Below are 20,019 nucleotides of genomic sequence, written 5' to 3'. Positions count from 1 at the left end.
AGATAAGTGGAAAAGCAAATTGTGCAGAGGGTGTGGAAAGTCTGCAGAGGGATCTAGATAGGCTGAGCGAGTGGGCGAGGACGTGGCAGATGGAGTACAATGTTAGCAAGTGTGAGGTTATCCACTTTGGCAGGAATAATAGTAGGAGGGATTACTATTTGAAGGGCAAAAAGCTGCAGCATGCTACAGTGCAGAGGGACCTGGGGGTCCTTGTGCATGAGTTGCAAAAACCCAGCCTACACGTGCAGCAGGTGATCAGGAAGGCAAATGGGATGCTGGCCTTCATAGCAAGGCGGATTGAATATAAAAGCAGGGAGGTCTTGCTGCAACTGTACAGGGCACTGGTGAGGCCGCAGCTGGAGTACTGTGTGCAGTTTTGGTCGCCGCACTTGCGCAAGGATATTTTGGCCTTGAAGGGAGTGCAGAGGAGGTTCACTAGGCTGATACTGGAGTTGAGGGGATTGAACTATGAAGAGAGGCTGAATAGACTGGGCTTATACTCGTTGGAGTTTATAAGATTCCCCCCTCATCCTTCTAGAGATGTATAAGATGATGAAGGGGATGGATAGGGTAGAGGTAGAGAGATTCTTCCCGCTCAGAAAGGACAGCAGGACTAGAGGGCGCAGCCTCAAGATAAAGGGGGGGGGGGGGGGGGTGCAGTTTAGAACGGAGTTGAGGAGGAACTTCTTCACTCAAAGGGTGGTGAATCTCTGGAATTCTCTGCCCATTGAAGTGGTGGAGGCTACCTCGCTAAATATATTTAAGACACGGGTAGATAGGTTTTTGGTAGGCAAGGGGATTAAGGGTTATGGGGAGAAAGTGGAACTGAGACACTTCAGATCAGCCATGATCTTATTGAATGGCGAGGCAGGCTTGAGGGGCTAGATGGCCTACTCCTGCTCCTATTTCTTATGTTCTTATGTTCTTAAGTTCACTACTGCCTCCAAAGACCTGGAATAAAGCCAAATTTATGACTCACACTTCTGTGCCTTTAGAGACATTTACGTCATCTCTTGATTTATAGCATTGAAGTGACTGACAGATTGAGTTGCTTTCATTGTCTAACTGGAGTACATGGGGCAATTCTCCCTGAAAGAAACTTAAATGCCCAGTGGGTGGGAAAATGGGAGATTTTCCTGCCTTTTTTTTGGGCGTAATTAGTTGAATGAATCTCCAGTGGCACGGGGGATTCATGCTGATGGGGAGAGGGGTTCACATCCCACTCGAGAGCAGCATAGTGGTCAATGGGCAATTGTGCACGTGTTGATCAGTCAGTAGGGAATTTGGCGTATGTGCACTGGTGTTGCTCAACACCCCCCCCCCCCCCCCCCCCCCCCCCTTGCGCGCGCGCGTTGACAGCTTCCCAACCGCCAGCCTTCTAATTGCTTCTCATGGTTAGCCCCATCGTCCTACAATCTGTCGGTGGGGACATCAGCACAAGCACATTTTCCCCAGCCCCCATCGCCGGCCTTCCAATTGCTCCCCCACCCCCCAGATTGAGCAGCATTGCAGGCCAGAAGAGTCGACCCTGTTTGTTTATGAAGTAGGCATCGTATGCAATATGAAAATATAAAATATCAGATGCAAATGGAAGTTTATAATACTTCGTAAATATGTGGCAACATTTTAGATAAATAGACAGTTGACAAAGTGAGTTAGCATACTGTGCTTGACAAAATGAAATAAAAAAAATTGGAAAAACTCAGCAGGTCTGACAGCATCTGTGAGAGAAACAGCTTTAATATTTTAAAGCCACATGACTGTGTCAGAGCTGAAAAGAGTTAGAAATTTGATGGCTTTTAGACTGTTGAAGAGAGGAGCAAAATAGAAGGTCTGAGATCGGTGAGAGGTGATGAAATTAAATTGCTCATGTTCGCACTTGCAAATACTTAACCTAATGATGACATGAAACTACACACGATATTTCTAAAATTTGCAGTCTTATTGATTCTCTATTGTAGAAATTGGGGTTGGAAAGAAAACTAGCTATTCCAGTTGGGAATGTTCTTCTTTGTGGGTGTAATAATGGGATGAAGTGCAGCAAACTAAGTCTGCACCTATTCTACACAATACTGGACCTAGAAGTACTAGATGTCCAGAAGTGAAAAATAAAATCAGAAGATGAATTTTTTTTAGAAAGTAAAATATTCCATAACTATTCTTATTCTTTGTGAGCATAATATCACCAAACTTAAATTTGAAATATTCTTAAGCTTTGCTTCACAATCTTAAGTAATTCAAATGATTTACATTTAACTTGATTCTCAGTATAACTTGTGACACAGCATGTGCTAAAGTTATTTTGAGCTGATACGCTTCTTTCCAATGCACAACTGTTGTTTGTAAATTTTACGACTTAAAAACTTACAAACTTCATACACATGAAGATCAGCAGTATTAATATGAGCCCAAATAGCCAATTATTCTGATACTTTGATTAGAGATTCTTTTTTTGTTCTAGGTCTAAAATATCCAATAACAATCAAGAGTTTGAAGGTAAAAAGTTTTTATTATCTAAAATGGAACAACATGGTGGATATAATGAGTACTGACAGTATAATTCCCAGCTTAATTTATAACAAATTAAAAGTAGCCTTTACTTTTTTCATAATTAATCTAAGCTGCATGTTATCTTAAAATTAGAAATAGATCGGGATGTAATAATTTTGGACATTGAGACCTGGATATGAATGCTACTCATAATTAGATCGAAACTCCTTTTGTTGGCTACAGAATGTTTGCATGAAATTATTTAGAGAACCCTCTATCCAGGTCTCAGAAAAAAGAGAAAGAAATATCGTCACATATCGTCCATCTCATTGAATGGATATGGAGGGAGTGAAAAAATTCATACGGTTGGTGTTGAAAAGTTTGTTGAGACAGAACTTTAGAGCATTACACCTATTTATTCCTGACACATCCAGCTTAATGCTGCATGCTGACACTGGTTGACAGAAATTGGAAAATATTGCATTCCTGATTGTAAATATTTAGACCTGTCTGACCTTAATCATGTATATTTTGGAGAATTCCTGTGAGATATTACTTATAATTATACAGCTTTTGAAGTTTAAAGTTTATTTGTGTCACAAGTAGGCTTACATTAACACTGCAATAAAGTTACAGTGAAAATCCCCTAGTCGCCACACTCCAGCGCCTATTCGGATACACTGAGGGAGAATTTAGCTTGGCCAATGCATCTAATCAGCACATCTTCGGATTGTAGGAGGAAACTGGAGCACCCAGAGGAAACCCACACAGACACAGGAAGAATGTGCAGACTCCACACAGACAGTGATACAAGCTGGGAATCAAACCAGGATCCCAGGCACTGAGGAGCAGTGCTAACAGCAGAATGTTCTGGTAGCTTTACAGTGTGAGGGATGTAACAAAGACAAGTTTTGAGGAAGTATTTGAAGGTGCAAATAAGACGAAGCCATGGAGGTTTTTTGGCAGTAATTTCCAGAGAGCAGGGCTACACTTTTACATACAGAAGCTCACGTAGCAATCCGGATTCTAAAGAGCAAAAAAAATTGCAACTTTCAATGAAAGAGCATTCCACCCTGCCCCCTGTCCCGGGAACCCACTCATTTACGATAGCTGATTCACCTAACCTTCATCTATGGACACAATATCAGCTTACCGAGGGGAGAGAGACATAAGTGACTAATAAGGTCAATACAGATGTGGTTGACATTGCAGAAGTGGGACCAGATGATTTTCTGTAATGGAATAGTTTGTCCACTGTCTTGGTTCTTATGTAAGAAATTATCAATTTTGACGATACTTGGGAATTACTGGCACTTAATCTAAGACCAATGTCTAAAGACAAGGAAGGTAATGCAAATTTTCGATATGTCTCCCTCTACGTTTTAGGCCATTTATCTTGCGTCTGTTCTCTGTTCAGTAGTTTTCTAGACAGGCCAAGCCATGGTATGTACCTCCTTATAGAAAATGTGCACTTTGAGCCAAAATTCTATCGTTATATTCAATTTTTCTTCCTCCAACATTTCTCCTCTATATATATATATTGGAATCTGATCCACTCAAAAGGGCATTTTTTTTATTTTTGATTCTGGGTAGTAGGTAATTAAATAATGGAAAACATTGTAGTAATCTCTATCCATCCAAAAATGCAAATCTTCATTGTGGATAAGCAGGACAGGAACCTTACTTGTGTTTTTCCATCCAAGGAAACTGATGCTAATTATAATTTATTTGATATCGTTTTGGTTTTATACAAGTTTGCCTAAATTTAATGCTGGGACCATTCTGCTCCTTTATGGCACAGTTGCTCACTTCTTCAATCAGCTCTGTTTACTTTCAAAAAGTATATATATATTATAATTCAGACCTTACTAAAAGAGCCACATGGAAAAGGTTAGCAATAAATCTAATTCTAATACACTTCTTCACATGATGCATGCTTATTCCAGTGAATTGCTATGTATATGTGTGTGTATTTTTAACAGGGAACTGCAATACACTGCAGCTACGTTGTGACATGTGGAGGCCTTTATTCAGACAGGCTATCCCAAAAATCGGGCTGTAGTAGTGAGCCACGTATTGTGCCTTTTCGGGGAGATTACCTGGTGCTAAAACCAGAAAAGCACTATTTAGTCAATGGAAACATTTATCCCGTAAGTATTTGGAGTGGATGTAAGAAGTTTATTTTATCTTGAGGAACTACACAAGAGATAGTATATTTAAATTCTGATAGAATACAGATGTAATTGGGTACAAATATTTAAATACATGTTTGGGTTGGAGAAGTTAAAAGTGAAAAGGGCAGTGTGGGTAGTTTCTTTGCAATTTGCAAACTAGCCAGAAGAAGAGGTTCTGAGGCTACAACTTCTTGGAGCAATTTTCACAAAATAATTCCAAGTGTCCAATGGGCTAGAAAACGGGAGGTTTTCCCGATCGCTGGCCCCACCAGCAGCCCCCACCCACCCCCAATGCAGAGATTCCCCCCACTTCCCTCCCTTCCTATCCCCTGGTCTGACCCCTCCCCCAGTCTGGCTTCACCCCTGTCTGGCCATAAGCAGAGTGATGATGTGGAGATGCCACTATTGGACTGGGGTAAACATGGTAAGACATCTCACAATACTGGGTTAAAGTCCAACCAGTTTATTTGATAGTAAACCCACAAGCTTTCAGGAACGCTGTTCCTTTATCAAGTGCATGGAACGTTGACAGAAATTGGAAAATATTGCAGAGTGGGCAGACCCCTTACCTGCTGTCCCAGTATAGCATAAAACCAAGATTGAATGCAAAGGTAATTTGCATTAAAGTAAGGCCTCCCTCATTTTACTTTTGGAGCATGCTGGTGGACAAATACTATCAAAGAGTAAAAATGGACAATCCTGATTTTCTGAAGTGACAAACACCTCCACTCTCAGTTATAACACACCCTTGTCAGGATAAAAGACTGTTGCGAAATTAGGAGTATAATCACAAGGGAATGAAGTTCGGGATTAATGATGAACTGCAGGATAATATAACTATCCATGGAGTTTGAAAAGACCAAAGCCGTGACAGGATTGTGTGCAACACCAGGATCCATCCAGAACTCCACCAAAGCCTTTGCACCTCTCACACGTTATCATCCTGAAGGCCTAGTAAAGAGAAACCTGGGGTCCAGTGGGTAGCGAAGACCCTTGACATCTGGCCTCCTCCAGCCCTTCTGATCTTTCAAGAATGTAGCACGTTATACATACCAAGATCAAATAATTATGGTTATGCACCAGGATAAAGAAAATTAAAAGATGTATAGTACCAGAGCTCACAAAAACGCAGCTGCTCTTGTGCTTGCATCACATGACCCTGATCAAAATTATTATTGTTTTCAATTGTATCCCCTCTCATGAAAGCAATAAAGGATATTTTTAAACTTGATTTCACATCGGCTTTTTACAGGTTAAATTGAAATGTTAAAATTTGAAAAACAAGGCAGCGGGAGACATGTCAAACGGTTACTTATTTTCTTGAGGTTCTGCTTTTTTTGTTGCTGTGAAACAAAATGTGATGCAAAATGTGCAACATACCAGCACTATGAATGCCATTATATATTAGAATGAAATTCTCATTGATTTTCTTAATGTGGCAAACCAAACCTGACAGTTAGTTAAGTGCTTCTCTTTCCATAATGGTAAACTGTAGCTAGTGCATTGCTTATGAGCAAGCTTGTATCGCCACAATACAGTTGACCAAATTCTCATATCTAATCAACATAACCTTTTGTTTGAAATTGTGTCTGTTTTTTAAGATATGAATACTTAATTAAACAATCAGAATGAAAAGTGTTTCTTCCACAGGATTCTTTGAATGTTTCTGTTAAGGTCCATTAAATTGTCTATCTTTTATAGGTTCCAAATCCAAGGCTTCCTTTCCTTGGTGTGCATTTTACACCCAGAATGGATGGTAGTATCTGGCTTGGACCCAATGCAGTTTTGGCATTTAAACGGGAAGGTTACAGCGTTTATGACTTTGATCTGCGTGATTTTACAGATGCTGTAAGCTATAGGTATGTAGTAGATTTCGGAGCTGAATCTCTATAATACATGAATGGATTAATACAGTATTTTAGTTTTAAAACTGTATCCTCCAACAGTTCATAAATGCAAACCATTTATTAGACTTGTTCATCAGTTAATCTTTATAAAAATGGAGCATATTTGAAAAACATTTGATCTTGGGGTTCATATCATATACTTCCTTCTGTAACCATTTCTGATCTATGAGGTGTTATACACATTTGTATTAAAATTTTGTATAAGAATTCAAGAATCCCTACAGTGCAGAGGAAGGCCATTCAGCCCATCGAATCTGCACCGACTCCAACAGAAAATCTTACCCAGTCTCAATCCCCATAATTCCAAGTATCTAATCCCCCTAACCTATACATCTTGGAACACTAAGGGGCAATTTAGCATGGCCAATCCACTTAACCTATAGCTCTTTGGACTGTGAGAGGAAACGAGAGCACCTGAAGGAAACCTACGCAGACAATGAGAGAAAACTGCACACGGACAATCACCCAAGGCTGGAATTGAACTCGGGTCCCTGGCACTGTGAGGCAGCAGTGCTAACCACTATGCCCATCACAATTTATTCATTTTTCATAAAAAAAATAAATTCTCAGTACAATAAAGTTTGAAACTGGATTCCTATTTGTACCTGGATCTTTAATTAATTTGAGATTATCAAAAACTTAAATTTCTCCATCTTGTCTTTACCAGCGGGGTTCAAAAACTTGTATTGAAAAATGTGGCTTTTGGTATAAATGAATTGTACAGAGGATTGGTTATTGCTGCCCAAGTGAAACAGCTTCAGCGATACATACCAGACCTCACTGTCAACGATGTCACCAGGTGAGTTGTAAGAGAATTGAAGCACATTGAATTTCCAGTGTTTTCATCTCCACTTCTGGTTTACTTTATTTCTGGCGGCCTTGTGTTTGTTGCCATCACCATAATGATTTGACTTTGGTGTGTGTTGTGGGGTTTGAGGTGGCTGGGGGGGGGGGGGGCACGTGGAATTCCATTGAGCTTCATTAGGGTAGTGTAAGAGGCTGAGGACAGAGAGCAGGGTGAAAGTGCAAATGACAAGCCACTGGACACATACGAACTGAACGAACAAATTCTACAAAGTGATTCCAATCTGCATTTAGTCTTTGAATTACAGAATACATTGTGAGCAGCTCTTACAAAATAGTGGCCAGAATTCTCTGGGTGTTCACACCAGCAGGATTATCTATCTGGTCCTGATGGCGTGGGGTTCCTGCAGTGGGAAATCCCACTGACAGTGGTGGGACCAAAGCCCAATCACCAATAAACAGCATGCTGCTGTCCACAGCTGAGAAACATGTGCCTGGGAGGCTGACCAATCTCACCCAATGCATTGAAAAAAAATACAAGTAAACTGCTGTTTCACCTGGAAAGTGTGTTTGAAACTACAGCATTCTTACATGGAAAAAGACTACTTCTAAGATTAATAATCAACTTTTTTTGTCAAATTATTAAATGTATTGTGATGATTGGATATTAGGGTCTGAATCCTGTGATGATACTGTGCCTTTGGGTCATGTTCTTGTGCAGTATCAGCTATAGCAATTCTATGCACTCAGAGCCATTCTGTCTACAACTGGAATCCTATGTTATTGCAGCAGCATATTTGCATCTAATTGGTAGAATGTTTTATCTGAACTAATGCTGTCCTGCTGTTTTTGAGTATTTTCCCCTGGAATTTTGCAGCCTATGGTTTATTGGGATGATTGACAGGTATGATCATGTGAAGCTAGGATTACACAGAATATTCAAGTTTGGTTGCTGTTTGAATTGAGAGAGATCAGAGTGTCTCTTTCCCCTCTCTGAAATCTGGAAACTGGGAGCTGCCAGAAACTGGGCTTACTTGTCTCATGTTTTGCTATTGTGAGGATATATCCTTCTCTGAAAACAGCTGTCTGGATTTCTGTCCAGAAGTGTTATAAAGCTGTAAATCTAGCATTGTACAAGCATCTTTGGCTTCTATGCTAACTGGTTCTACAGAAGGGATTTATGTCCATGGGTGATACAGATTAATTGGAACAATAGAGATGGCTAGCTGTTAAGAATTATATTTTGTCATATTTAGATCTTTTAATAGGTAAGAGCTATGTTAATTTTTTGTTATATTCTAATTTTGTTCTTAAATAAAGTTTGCTTTGATAAAAGCTTCCTAGTGGGTCACTTGAATCATATCTGGAGTGAAACACCTCATGCTCATCCTCATGCCAAAAGAAGTTAGTGTCTAAGTTAACTTCATAAAATACCTTGAAGTTTCTAATCTTAAAAATCTTCCAAGTGCAAAATGTGTGTATTACGTATGCTTCTATGCTGAATCTGTTGAAGTTAAATGGATTTCAGAGACATGGGGGCCTTTGTGGGCTTGATGCTTAACAGATCCAGTTGACAAAACCAACAAAATGTTTAACTACATGGTCAGAACAGTAAGACGCAGAAGTCAGATGAGCTTACCAGAGTTAATAGGGCTCTAATTATAATGTATCTTAAGCACTTTGCTCAGTATTGATTGCTGACAACCATGGGAGACATTCAAGTGCAAGAGATGGCGCAGATTAGAACTATAAGGCCTAAACCCTCACATGAACTATCAAGTTACAGGGAAAAACTCAGGCTTTTTAACCTGAATGTTTTTCTAGAAGTATGCAAAATAGTTAAGGACCTGGAAATGGCCAATCTGAAATATTACTTCAGAAAAAAATTGAAAGTTGAATAAGGGATATAGGTTCTAACCTGTAACATGTAAATTTAATACTTCTATCAGAATGTTCTTCACTTAAATAATCAACATAATGGCTTTTCACATAGTGTTGTAGATATGAGAACCTTGTAATTATTTAAGAAACAAGATGTATCATGATGTAGAGTTGGAAGCTCAAGACTGCTTGAGTGGCAGAAGGGTTATAAAGTGCTTGTGATATTGAGGACCAGTGTAATGGGATATCACACAAATGTGATGTTAGGATGCTTTGTCAGGACAATTTAAGTATATTTTTAAAAAATTCTATACAAAGCCTTGGCAAGCCACAACTAGTTTTGGTTCCCTTCAAGACAGAGATATTAAATAAAACTCTAGAGAATGATCAGAAAAAATCCACTGAAGTAATAAATGAGAATACTTCAACTAATTAACAGAATACTTTCAAAAAAGCATAACTTTTGAAAAGATTCAGTTGTTCTTTAATGTAACAATAAATATTAGATTCAGTCCAAGTAGACAAGCTGTTCAAACTAGGTAGATTAGGAAGGTCAGGGGACACGATTCTAAGTTATGAAAACAAGGAACTTGATTAGATCAGAAAATGCTTAGCAGTTCTGGCAGCGTCTGTGAAGAAAGAAACATGATTAACCATATCAGGTCTTGGACCTTCCATTGGAAACAACAATAGTGACAACAACTTGCAATTATAGTGCCTTTAACATAGAAAACTATCCAAAAGCAGTTCATAGAAGCATAATTGTACGTAAGAACATACAAAATGGAAACAGGACTGAGCCATTTGGCATTTTGAGCCTGTTTAAAAATTCTTTCTTTGGATGTGGGCTTTGCTGGTAAGGCTTGCATTTGTTGGCCATTCTTAATTGCTCTTGAAGATGCTGGCAAACTGCTTTCTTGAACCACTGCAGTCCAGTGGTATAGGTATCCTTTTGGTGCTGATGGAGAAGGGCTTCCAGGATTTTGATCCAGTGACAATGAAGGAACGACAATATAAGCCAAAATTTCCAGCCCTTCATGCTGGTGAGATTGTCCAGCCCACCAGTGTGAACAGAGGTTTCAGTGGTTCACTCATCTTGCGGTAGGAAAACATATGATGAAGAGGGCTAGAAAATTCCAGCCTTGATCCCAAGCCACGATTGTGTGTGGCTTAGAGAGGAACTTGTATGTGATAGTGTCTACTGCCCTTGATGTTCTAGGTGGTAGAGGTCACAGATTTGGATGATGCTGTCAAAGGAGCTTTAGTGATTTGCTGCAATGATTCTTGTTATATTGCACATGCTGCTGCCACTCTGTTGTAGTGGAGGGAGTGAATATTTACGTTGCTGGATGCGATGATGCTGAAATGGCTGCTTTATCTTGAGTGCTGTTGGAGCCGTACTTACCCAGGCAAGCGAGAGTATTCCATCACACTCATGACTTCTGCCATGTACATGGTGGAAGGGCTTTGGGAAGTCAAGAGATGAGTTACTCACCTCAGATTTCCCAGCTACTGACCTGCTCTTATTGCCACCATATTTATATGTCTGGTCCAGGTTAGTTTCTGGTTAATGGTAACCCTCAGGATGTTGATAGTGGGGAGGATTCAGCGCTGTTAATGTCATTGAATGTCAAAGGGAGATGGTTAGATTCTCTTCTTGGAGATGGTCATTGTGTTGTGTAAATATTACTTGCTATTTATCATCCCAAGTCTGAATCTGGTCATGGGCTTGCTGCATATGGACACAGACTGCTTTGGTGTCAAACTACTAGCGACAGCAACAACAACAACAAACCTCCACCACCACCCACCCACCCACCCCCCCCAAAAAAACCTGCTTTGCCATTCAACAATATCTTGGTTGAATTTCTACAACTCCATCTTCCTTTACTATCCCCATGTCCCTTCAACCTCTGTTGAAAATACTCAACCCATGAACATCTGCAGCTCTCTGGGATGGAGAATTCAAAAGGTTTACAGCCTTTTGAAAGGGTTCCCTGTTTCAACTCTGTTTCAATCCTAAATGGCCAACCCCTTATTTTAAGACTCAGACTCAAGATTCTGGATATTCCCAACCAGGGAAAGTAGCTCTCAGCCTCTACTTTGTCAAACCCTTAAGAATTTGAAATGTTTCAAATTCACTTGTAATTCTTTTAAACTCCAGTGGATGTAGGCTTAAGCTATTCAATCCATCCTCACAGAACAATCTCGTCATCCCAGGAACCAGTGAAGTAAACCTTGGTTGCATTCCCTGTAGGGCAGGTATGTTTTTCCTTGGGTAGAACTGCACGCACTACCTCAGGTGTGGCCTTACCAATGCTCTGTGTAATTACAGCAAGACATCTTTACATTTACACTTCCTTTGTTACAAAAGCTAATATATCATTTGCCTTCCTAATTGCTTGCTGTATTTGCATGTTAATTTTTTCATTCACGTACAAGGTCACTTGAGTATCTTCTGAATTCAAACATTTTCCAGCCTATCATTATTCAAAAGAAGATTCAGCTTTTTATTTTTACAAATAGAGGATAGTCACAGAGATACACTTTGCCAAATTGTATCCCGTCTGCCAAGTCCTCTGAGCCAAAGAGAGAAATATTGGGAACAGTGACTGAAACTTTGATCAAAGTGGTTTGAATCATGGAATCTGTACAGTGCAGAAGGAGGCCATTTAGCCCAACAAGTCTGCACTGTCTCCCTGACAGACTTTCTTACCCAGGCTCTCTTCCCCTACCCTATCCCCATAACTTCACACACTTTACCATGGCCAACTCATCTAACCTACAAATCTTTAGACTGTAGGAGGAAACTGGAGCACGTGGAGGAAACCTAGGCAGAGATAGGGAGAATGTGCAAATGCCTTACTCTACCAAGGCTGGAATTGAAACCAGGTTCCTGACACTGAGGCAGGAGTGCTAATCGTTCTGCCACCATGCCGCCCTAAAAGAGGAAAGGAATGTGAAACGGCAGAGTGATTAGGATGGGATTTCCAAATAATAGCCCTGGACATTTGATGGGGCAAAAATGTATGATGTGTCAGCAATGATAGATTTTTAAAGTGTTATCACAGGGTTCTATGGTTGCCTAGTGTAGGAGATAGGGAAAGGTGAGCTGTGAAGGAATTTAAATATGAGGATGAGAATTTTACATTTGAGGCATCAGGCAATTGAGAGCCAAATACAGATTAACCAGGATAAAGACAATGGGTAACAACATACAAAATAGTGAGGAGGCCAATTGACTTCTTGAACCTGCTTTGCCATTCAGTGGGGAAGATGGTGGTGTCATGGAAGTACCAATGGGCTAATATTCCAGAAGCCCTGGCTCTGAGTGAAAAATAGATTCAAATCAATAAATACAATTCATTGAAATATAAAACTAGTCTGGTGATCATGACAATTGTCATCAATTAATGTAATAACCCATCATATTCACATTCTCTTTTGGGAAGGAAATCTGTCATCTTCATCTGGTCTGGCCTCCATGTGACCCCAGACCCACAGCAATGTGGTTGACTCTTAACTGCTCTCTGAAATGGTCTAGTAAGCTACTCAGTTCGAGAGCAATTAGGAATGCCAGTGTCCCACTTTGCTGCCTGCCCTGCATAACGCTCAACCTTTCCATAGAATCCCTATAGTACAGAAGGAGGCCATTTAGGCCCATGAAGTCTGCAACAACCACAGTCCCATGCAGGCTCTATTCCTGTAACCCCTCATTTACCCTATTAATCCCCTGACACTAGGGTTAATTTAACATGGGCAATCAAACTAACCCGCACATCTTTGGACTGCGGGAGAAAACTGGAGCACCTGAAGGAAACCCATGCACTTTCCTTAAGACAAACCTCTCATCTCAGGAATCAACCTTGTGAACCTTCTAAGAACCACTTCCAATGCAAGTATGTTCCTCCTGAAGAGATAAATGCGCACACCGTGTTCCAGGTATGTCCTTTACAGTTGTAGCAAGGCTTCTCTACTTTTATACTTCACCTCCTTTGCAATTAAGGCCAAGATTCCATTTGCCTTCATAATTACTTACAAAGGCAGCAAGCATGTACAGTATGATTTACGTACAAAGACACCAGAGATTGCTATTTACTAGTGTTCTGTAGTCTTCATGTAAATAATTGTTTTTCTAATCTTCCTGACAAATAGACAGCCTTATATTTTTTCCACATTATACTCCATCTGCATAATTTTAGCACACTCTATATCCCTTTGCAGACTCTTGTGTCCTCCTGACAACTTACTTTCCTACTTATGTGTATTGCTAGCAAATCTGGCTACACAGTCCCATTATTCAATTCACTAATATAGATCACAAATAGTTAAGCACTGATCCCTGTGAAACTCTATTAGGTAGTTCACCAATCTGAAAATAACCCATTTATCCCAACCCCATTTCCTGTTAGTCAGCCAATTCTCTAACCATGCTTATATATCACCTTCAATACCACAAACACTCACCTTTAATGTGGCACGTTAACAAATGGCTTTTGAAAATCAAAATATACCGCATATATTTATTCACTTTTAAGTACTCTGCTTGTTACATCCTCAAAGAACTCTAAGTTTGTCAAACACTATTTTCCTTTCATAAAACTGTTGGCTCTGTCTGATAGTAATTAGGTTTTCTAACTGTCCCGCTACTACCTGGTTAATAATGGATTCCAGCACTTTCCCATATGACAGGCATTAGGCTAACTAGCCTATGGTTTCCTGCTCTCTGTCTCCCTCCTGTTTTGAATGGAGGTGTTACAATTGTGATTTTCCAATCTCTGGGACCTTGCTGGAATCTTGGAAGGTTACAACCAATGTACTCTCCATATCCGTTATTACATCTTTTAAGACCCTCGTGCAAGCCATGAGATTTGGGGACAGGTCTGCCTTAAGTTTGAGTCATTTTCCCAGTATTGTGGTTGCCTTAAGTTCTTCCCTCACTTTTGCCTCTTGATTTTTCCATTATTATTTGGGTGCTTTTTGTGCCTTCTACTGTGAAAACTGATACACAGTATTTGTTCAAAAGTCTTTGCCATTTCCTTGTTTCCATTATTAATTCCTCAGTCTTACCCTCACATTAGCTACTCTTTTCCTTTTTATATACTTGTAGAAACTTTAACTTTCTTGCTGGATTTCACTTATACCAGTTTTCTCCCTTTTTTTTCATCCTCTGGTTTATAAAACTTTCCCAGTCTTCACTGTCTGCTAGCGTGATCTTGACCTTCCTGCTGCTTACCATTTCAACTCAGCATCTTGATGTCAGAGGTAGGTTCTTTACTCATAGTGGTAAGGGCGTGGAATGCCCTGCCTGCAACAGTAATGGATTCACCAACATTAAGGGTGTTTAAATTGTCATTGGATAAACATATGGATGATATTGGAATAGTGTAGGTTAGATAGGCTTTAGATTGTTGCGCTGACCTGTGAAACCATCGGGGGCCGAAGGGCCTGTACTGCATTGTAATGTTCTGTATGCACAAGTTCTTGGCCTGCTGCAATGTTCCAGTAAAGAACAACACAAACTGGAAGAAAAATATCTCATCTTCCAATTAGGCACTTTACAACCTTCTGAACTTAACAGTGACTTCAACAACTTCAACCATGACGTCTCTCCTACATCTTGACCGTTTTTTCTCATGCAATACTTTCCCAAGCCACCTGCCACCCCTCACCAACCCTTGCACTAGGGCCATCTGTCACTTGTTCTTATGTTTTGCTTTGATTGAGCACTGACCCTGGTTCTGCTCTTAACATGTTCTGTTATCTTACCTTTATGCCACTATCAGCAGCCTTTAACGTCACCATTAACAGTCTGTTTGTATTTTCACAGATGCTGCCAGATCTCCTGAGTTTTTCCAGCATTTTCTGTTTGTATTTCAGTTTTTATTTCAGATTTCCAGCATCACAGTATTATGCTTTTATTTTAGCAGGAGTAGGCTTTTCAGCCCATTGAGCCTGCTCCACCATTCAATTAAATCATGGTTAATTGTCTGTAGCAATGCAACTCTCCTGCACTATCTCCATAATCCCTTAATGCTATTGGTATCCAGAAATCTATCAATTTCCGTCTTGAACACGCTGAATGATTGAACTGCTACAGCTCTCTGGAGTAAAGAATTTCAACAATTCAGCACCTTCTCAGTGAAGAAATTCCTCCTCATTTCAGTTCCTATGCTTACCTGTATGTGGCACTGGGAGTAATCTTGAGATTACTGCTCTTGAGATCCCACTTTTTAATTTCTTTCCTCACACCTTAAGATCTCCCTTTAGGACTCGATCCCTTTTCCCACCATTGGTACCTATGTCAACCATGACCTCTGGCTGTTCACTCATCCACAGAAGAATGTCCTGCAGCCACTTCGTAACATCCATGTGCCTGTCATCTGACAGGCAACACATCATCCTGGAGTTATGTTCAAGCCTACCTATTCCCCTAACTAATGAAGCCCCTATTACTATTACTCTTCCACCCTTCTTCCTCTCCCCTTGTGCAGCTGAACCACATGTGAGGCCTCAGACTCTTGCTATACTACTCTGAGGAATGACCCACCCCCATCTCCCCCTCCTCACCCCCTCACCAATATCCAAAATGGAAAACCAATTAGCAAGCAAGATTGACCCTGAGGACTTTCATTTGTCTGGTTCTCTTATCTGCCTGTATGCTTCTTACCTGAAGTGTAATCACCTTTCTAGACATGCAATCCACATAACTCTTTGCTCCCAGATGTACCACAGTGACTCCAGCTGTTGCTTGAGTTCTGAAACCTGAAGTTCAAGCTACTGGACTCACTAGTGCTTCCTGCAGATGTTAGTCTAGCATACGTGGTGCATCCATGATTCCCCACATGCCTCAGGATACACATTTTACGCTCCCAAGCTGCCCTGCCATACCTTAGCTTTTACAGACTATTTATTATAAATCAAATAACTTAATAGTTACTCACCATTAAATTTCTTTCCTTGTACTGAAGGACGAAATACTGGTGGCTGAAAAGGATAGAAAAACAAAGGAACACCTTCCTCTCCCACCAAACTCCCTCATTCACTGAATTTCTAGCTGTTCATGCTGTTGAAGTTATATTCTGTGAGAGAGAATTATATATCCATGTTTACCAATTTCACAAAAATTATCAGCAATGTAGATGGAAGCATAAAATTAGAAAGATAATGTCTTGGAACATGATTGGATTAAGTAAATGACAAAATTGTAACAAATGGATTTTGGGGTAGGTAAATGTGAGATCATCCACTTAAGACCTGAGAAAGGTGAGATCAGAGTCTGTATCCCTGCCACATCTGTGAAAGACAATGGACAATTAAACAACGAACAAGAGGAGGAGACTCCATGAACACCTTGATCATGAATAATGGGACAACCTTGCATATCAGTGCAAAAGACAAGACTGAAGTATTTGCAGTCATTTTCAGTCAGCCTCTTCCTGGGGACCCCACCATCACAGATGCCAGTTTTCAGTGAATTCAATTTGCCCACATGACAAAAACATATGCTTGTAACACTACATTTTGTACCTGCTCCTTTCCTTTATGTACAGTATGCTTTGTTTGTATAGAGTGTAAAAAAAAACACTTTTCACAGTATACTAATACATATGATGATAAATCAAATCAAGAGGTTCACTAGATTAATTCCTGGGTTGATGGAATTGTCCTATGAGGGGATTTAGACTAGGCCAATAATCCTTGGCATTTAGAAGAGTGAGAGGTGTTCTAATTGAAACATAAAATTCTTAAGAGGGTTGATACTGAAATGTCTAGAGGGTGGAGGGATGTCGCAGAATTGGAGTTAGAATTTTGTTGTGTTAGAAGTGCTAGGTAAATACAAGTTGTTGGAGTTTAGAAGGCTGAGGAACGAGTTGATTGAAATGAGATCTGACAGTGGATAGAGAGAAACTATTTGATAGTTGGAGTCTAGTACTACATAAGATAGTTTAAAGATCAGAGCCAAATACTGCAGGAGTGAGGTTAGAGAATATTTTTTACGTGCAAGAAGTGTTGGAAGTTTAGAATTATCTTTCACAAATAGCAATTGATGCTACATCAATTCATTCTAAAGCTGAGATTGATAGATTTTAATTCACCAGAGGTATTGAGGGATGTGAGGCAAAGGCACATACATAGAGTTACATCACAGCTCAGCCATAAACTCAATGACTGGTGGAGCAGACTCAAAGGGCTCATTGTCATCCCCTGCAATTATGTTCTTATGAATGTAGATGCTTGCAGTAGTGGAGTACTGCGATCTCTGGAAGAGAAAACTACACTCTGTGATAGGTGGCTACATATTACCAAACTGTAGACCTGTACAAGGGGTGTATGACCCAAATTGTCTTGCTGTCCCAACTGTAAGGGGATAGGAGAAAAGCAAAGTGGATAAATCCAAATTTGGAAGCACAAAATTAAGAAAAGGAGTTTCTGAAGACTACATAAAAGGAGTTTACTGTATGTTCAAGTTTTTGATATGTTTTTGCTTTAATATTGGCTTATGATTGTTAAATTTCCATCACTATCTTGTTAGTAAATTTGGAGTTGCATATTCAGTGTCAAAATTTGTAAGGTTAGTTTGAGAAACAATGTAAATTGCATGGAATTAATTATCCTAATCGTAGCTCAGATTAAAACTTTACTGTTGATTTGATGTAAACAGATGCTTCAACTTTGTAGCAGCTTTCTACTACAGGAAGATTGGGACTACTGATAGTTTGGTAAAATTAGAATATAGTATATTTTAAATTGGAAATAAATGTAATCTCTCCACATAAAGGATTTTAAAGTTTTCTTTTTTTTTAAATTATAACTGAAGTAACCTCAAGTGTGTGCTGTTTCTGCAGAGGGCCATCTGGAGTAAGAGCCCAAGCCTTGGACAAAGATGGCAATCTCGTGGATGACTTTGTGTTTGATGGGGGTTCTGGGGTTATTGGGAGCCGTGTTCTTCATGTTCGAAATGCCCCTTCTCCTGCAGCGACTTCATCCTTAGCGATTGGCGAAGTCATTGCTGATGAAGCAAGCAAAAAATTTGAATTATAATATTTTACATTTCTATGTATTAAAAAATGTTGGTAACTTACACGCACAAAAAAATATGGTGGGATATTTAAAACTCAAGACGAAAACTGAATTACCTATTTTTACACATGCTTCCTCTTTTATACCTGTACAACTTCGAGTCCTACTGAAGATGTTGTGCTGACTTCTATTTGTGAATTTATTACAAGTTGTTTTTTTCTAAACCAGTTCAGGCATGAATATATCACTACAAATAAGATGCTGCAAATTGAAATAACTAAGATTTGAATATGAAAATAAATTTAGTTTACAAATCACATTTCAAACAACTATTTGAATTTTGTATATATATTAAAAAAGTGCTTTATACTCATGTTCAGCAGTAAGAATACGAAAATCACTACCACTTGGGACCAGATATTCACATCTCTGTCCATGCTGGAATGACAGTGGGTGGGAACGGGTGCTGGGATTTCTGCCCCCATTAGCATTGTGTGACATTTTTAAGGGTTGTATGTGAGAGGGTGTGGGTAGTGACAGCAGAAGCAGCATTTTCACCATTGCAGGGATGGACATTTTAGATCTCCAACCATTTTCAGCAGCTGGTCTGTTTTGGTCGCTTATATGATTCACAGTACCTCAGAGGAGCATTGGATCAAGGGAGAACACTATTCTGGAGCTGGGAACCTTTGGGTGGAAGTGCAAAGGTAGTGACAGCTTCACAAGTTATAATGTAGTGGTGTATAAGTTAAATATGTTGTTAGTACACTAATTAATGATAGGGATTTAGTTTCAAAAAGGTAAGTAACCGTTACATTTGCCAGCATTGTGAAAGTGAGAATATGTTTGAATGTAAAACATCCTTTTTGCAAAGATGTTGGCAGGATTCAAGGGATTGAGTTCAAGGGAGAGATTGGATGGGCTAGGACTTATTTTTAAAGAGTGTAGGAGACCGAGGAGTGATCTTATAGAGACGTATAAGATCATGAGAGGCATGGAAAGGGTGAATGCATTCAATTTTTTTCCCCAGAGTTGGGGAATCAAGAACGAGAGAGCACAGGTTTAAGTTAAGAGGGGATAGAATTAATGGGAACTTGGGGAGCAACATTTTTACACAGATGGTTGTACATATGTGGAATGAGCTGCCAGAAGAAGTGGCTGAGGCAGGGATAGTGACAGCATTTAAAAGGTACTGGGACAGATACATGGATAGGAAAGGTTTAGAGGGATATGAGCTAAATGCAGGCAAATCTTAGATTAGCATTTTGGTCGGCATGGGCCAGTTTGGGCCGAAGGACCTGTCTCCGTGCTGTTGATGCTATGGTTCTATGCATTGAAGTATGTAATCCAATCGATAAAAGTACTCTCCAACATTAATTATTGATTTTTCAAATTGACTGTCAATTTTTCCCTGGGCTTTAATCTCTTGTTGAAGTGCTACCCTGACGTAGGTTCACCAAAGATTGAACAGATGGATTACCTCTTCCAAAGACTTCAAAGGTGTTCAGCTGTGGAGGCTTTGTTCATACAGCTTTTCAGTGGAATCCTTCTGTGGATTCTTGGCTGATTCCCAAACCCCATTAACAGATTCAGCTCAGCACTGATTGTTGATACACCTGTCAAAGAGACTGAATTAATGTTAATGGTTTTTGGCCATTGAAAATAATTTTTTATTTTTTGTGTTTTCACATTTTGACAGTTTCATGAGCATCTTAATATCTTCTCAATGTTATTATAGG

At 39.7% G+C, this 20,019-nt stretch overlaps 1 protein-coding gene across 2 annotated transcripts in view; it reads left to right on the top strand.

Annotated features, from left to right (window-relative positions):
- Positions 1–18,590, top strand: part of l2hgdh (L-2-hydroxyglutarate dehydrogenase) — a 35,531-nt gene extending 16,941 nt beyond the window's left edge. The window contains exons 6-10 of one of the 2 annotated variants that reach the window (XM_080202642.1): positions 2,462–2,496; positions 4,473–4,640; positions 6,366–6,523; positions 7,239–7,370; positions 18,106–18,590. In XM_080202642.1, the coding sequence (XP_080058768.1) occupies positions 2,462–2,496; positions 4,473–4,640; positions 6,366–6,523; positions 7,239–7,370; positions 18,106–18,301 (689 nt within the window). In that variant the 3' untranslated portion in view covers positions 18,302–18,590. The remainder of the gene's footprint in view (positions 1–2,461; positions 2,497–4,472; positions 4,641–6,365; positions 6,524–7,238; positions 7,371–18,105) is intronic. The other variant, XM_080202643.1, reaches the window with a different exon arrangement.
- Positions 18,591–20,019: the final 1,429 nt, after the last annotated feature.

The sequence above is a fragment of the Carcharhinus amblyrhynchos genome, chromosome 14 (genome assembly GCF_965287045.1).
Source record: "Carcharhinus amblyrhynchos chromosome 14, sCarAmb.v2.hapA, whole genome shotgun sequence".
NCBI classification, from domain to species: domain Eukaryota; kingdom Metazoa; phylum Chordata; class Chondrichthyes; order Carcharhiniformes; family Carcharhinidae; genus Carcharhinus; species Carcharhinus amblyrhynchos.
This window is presented reverse-complemented; position numbering and strand designations above follow the sequence as displayed.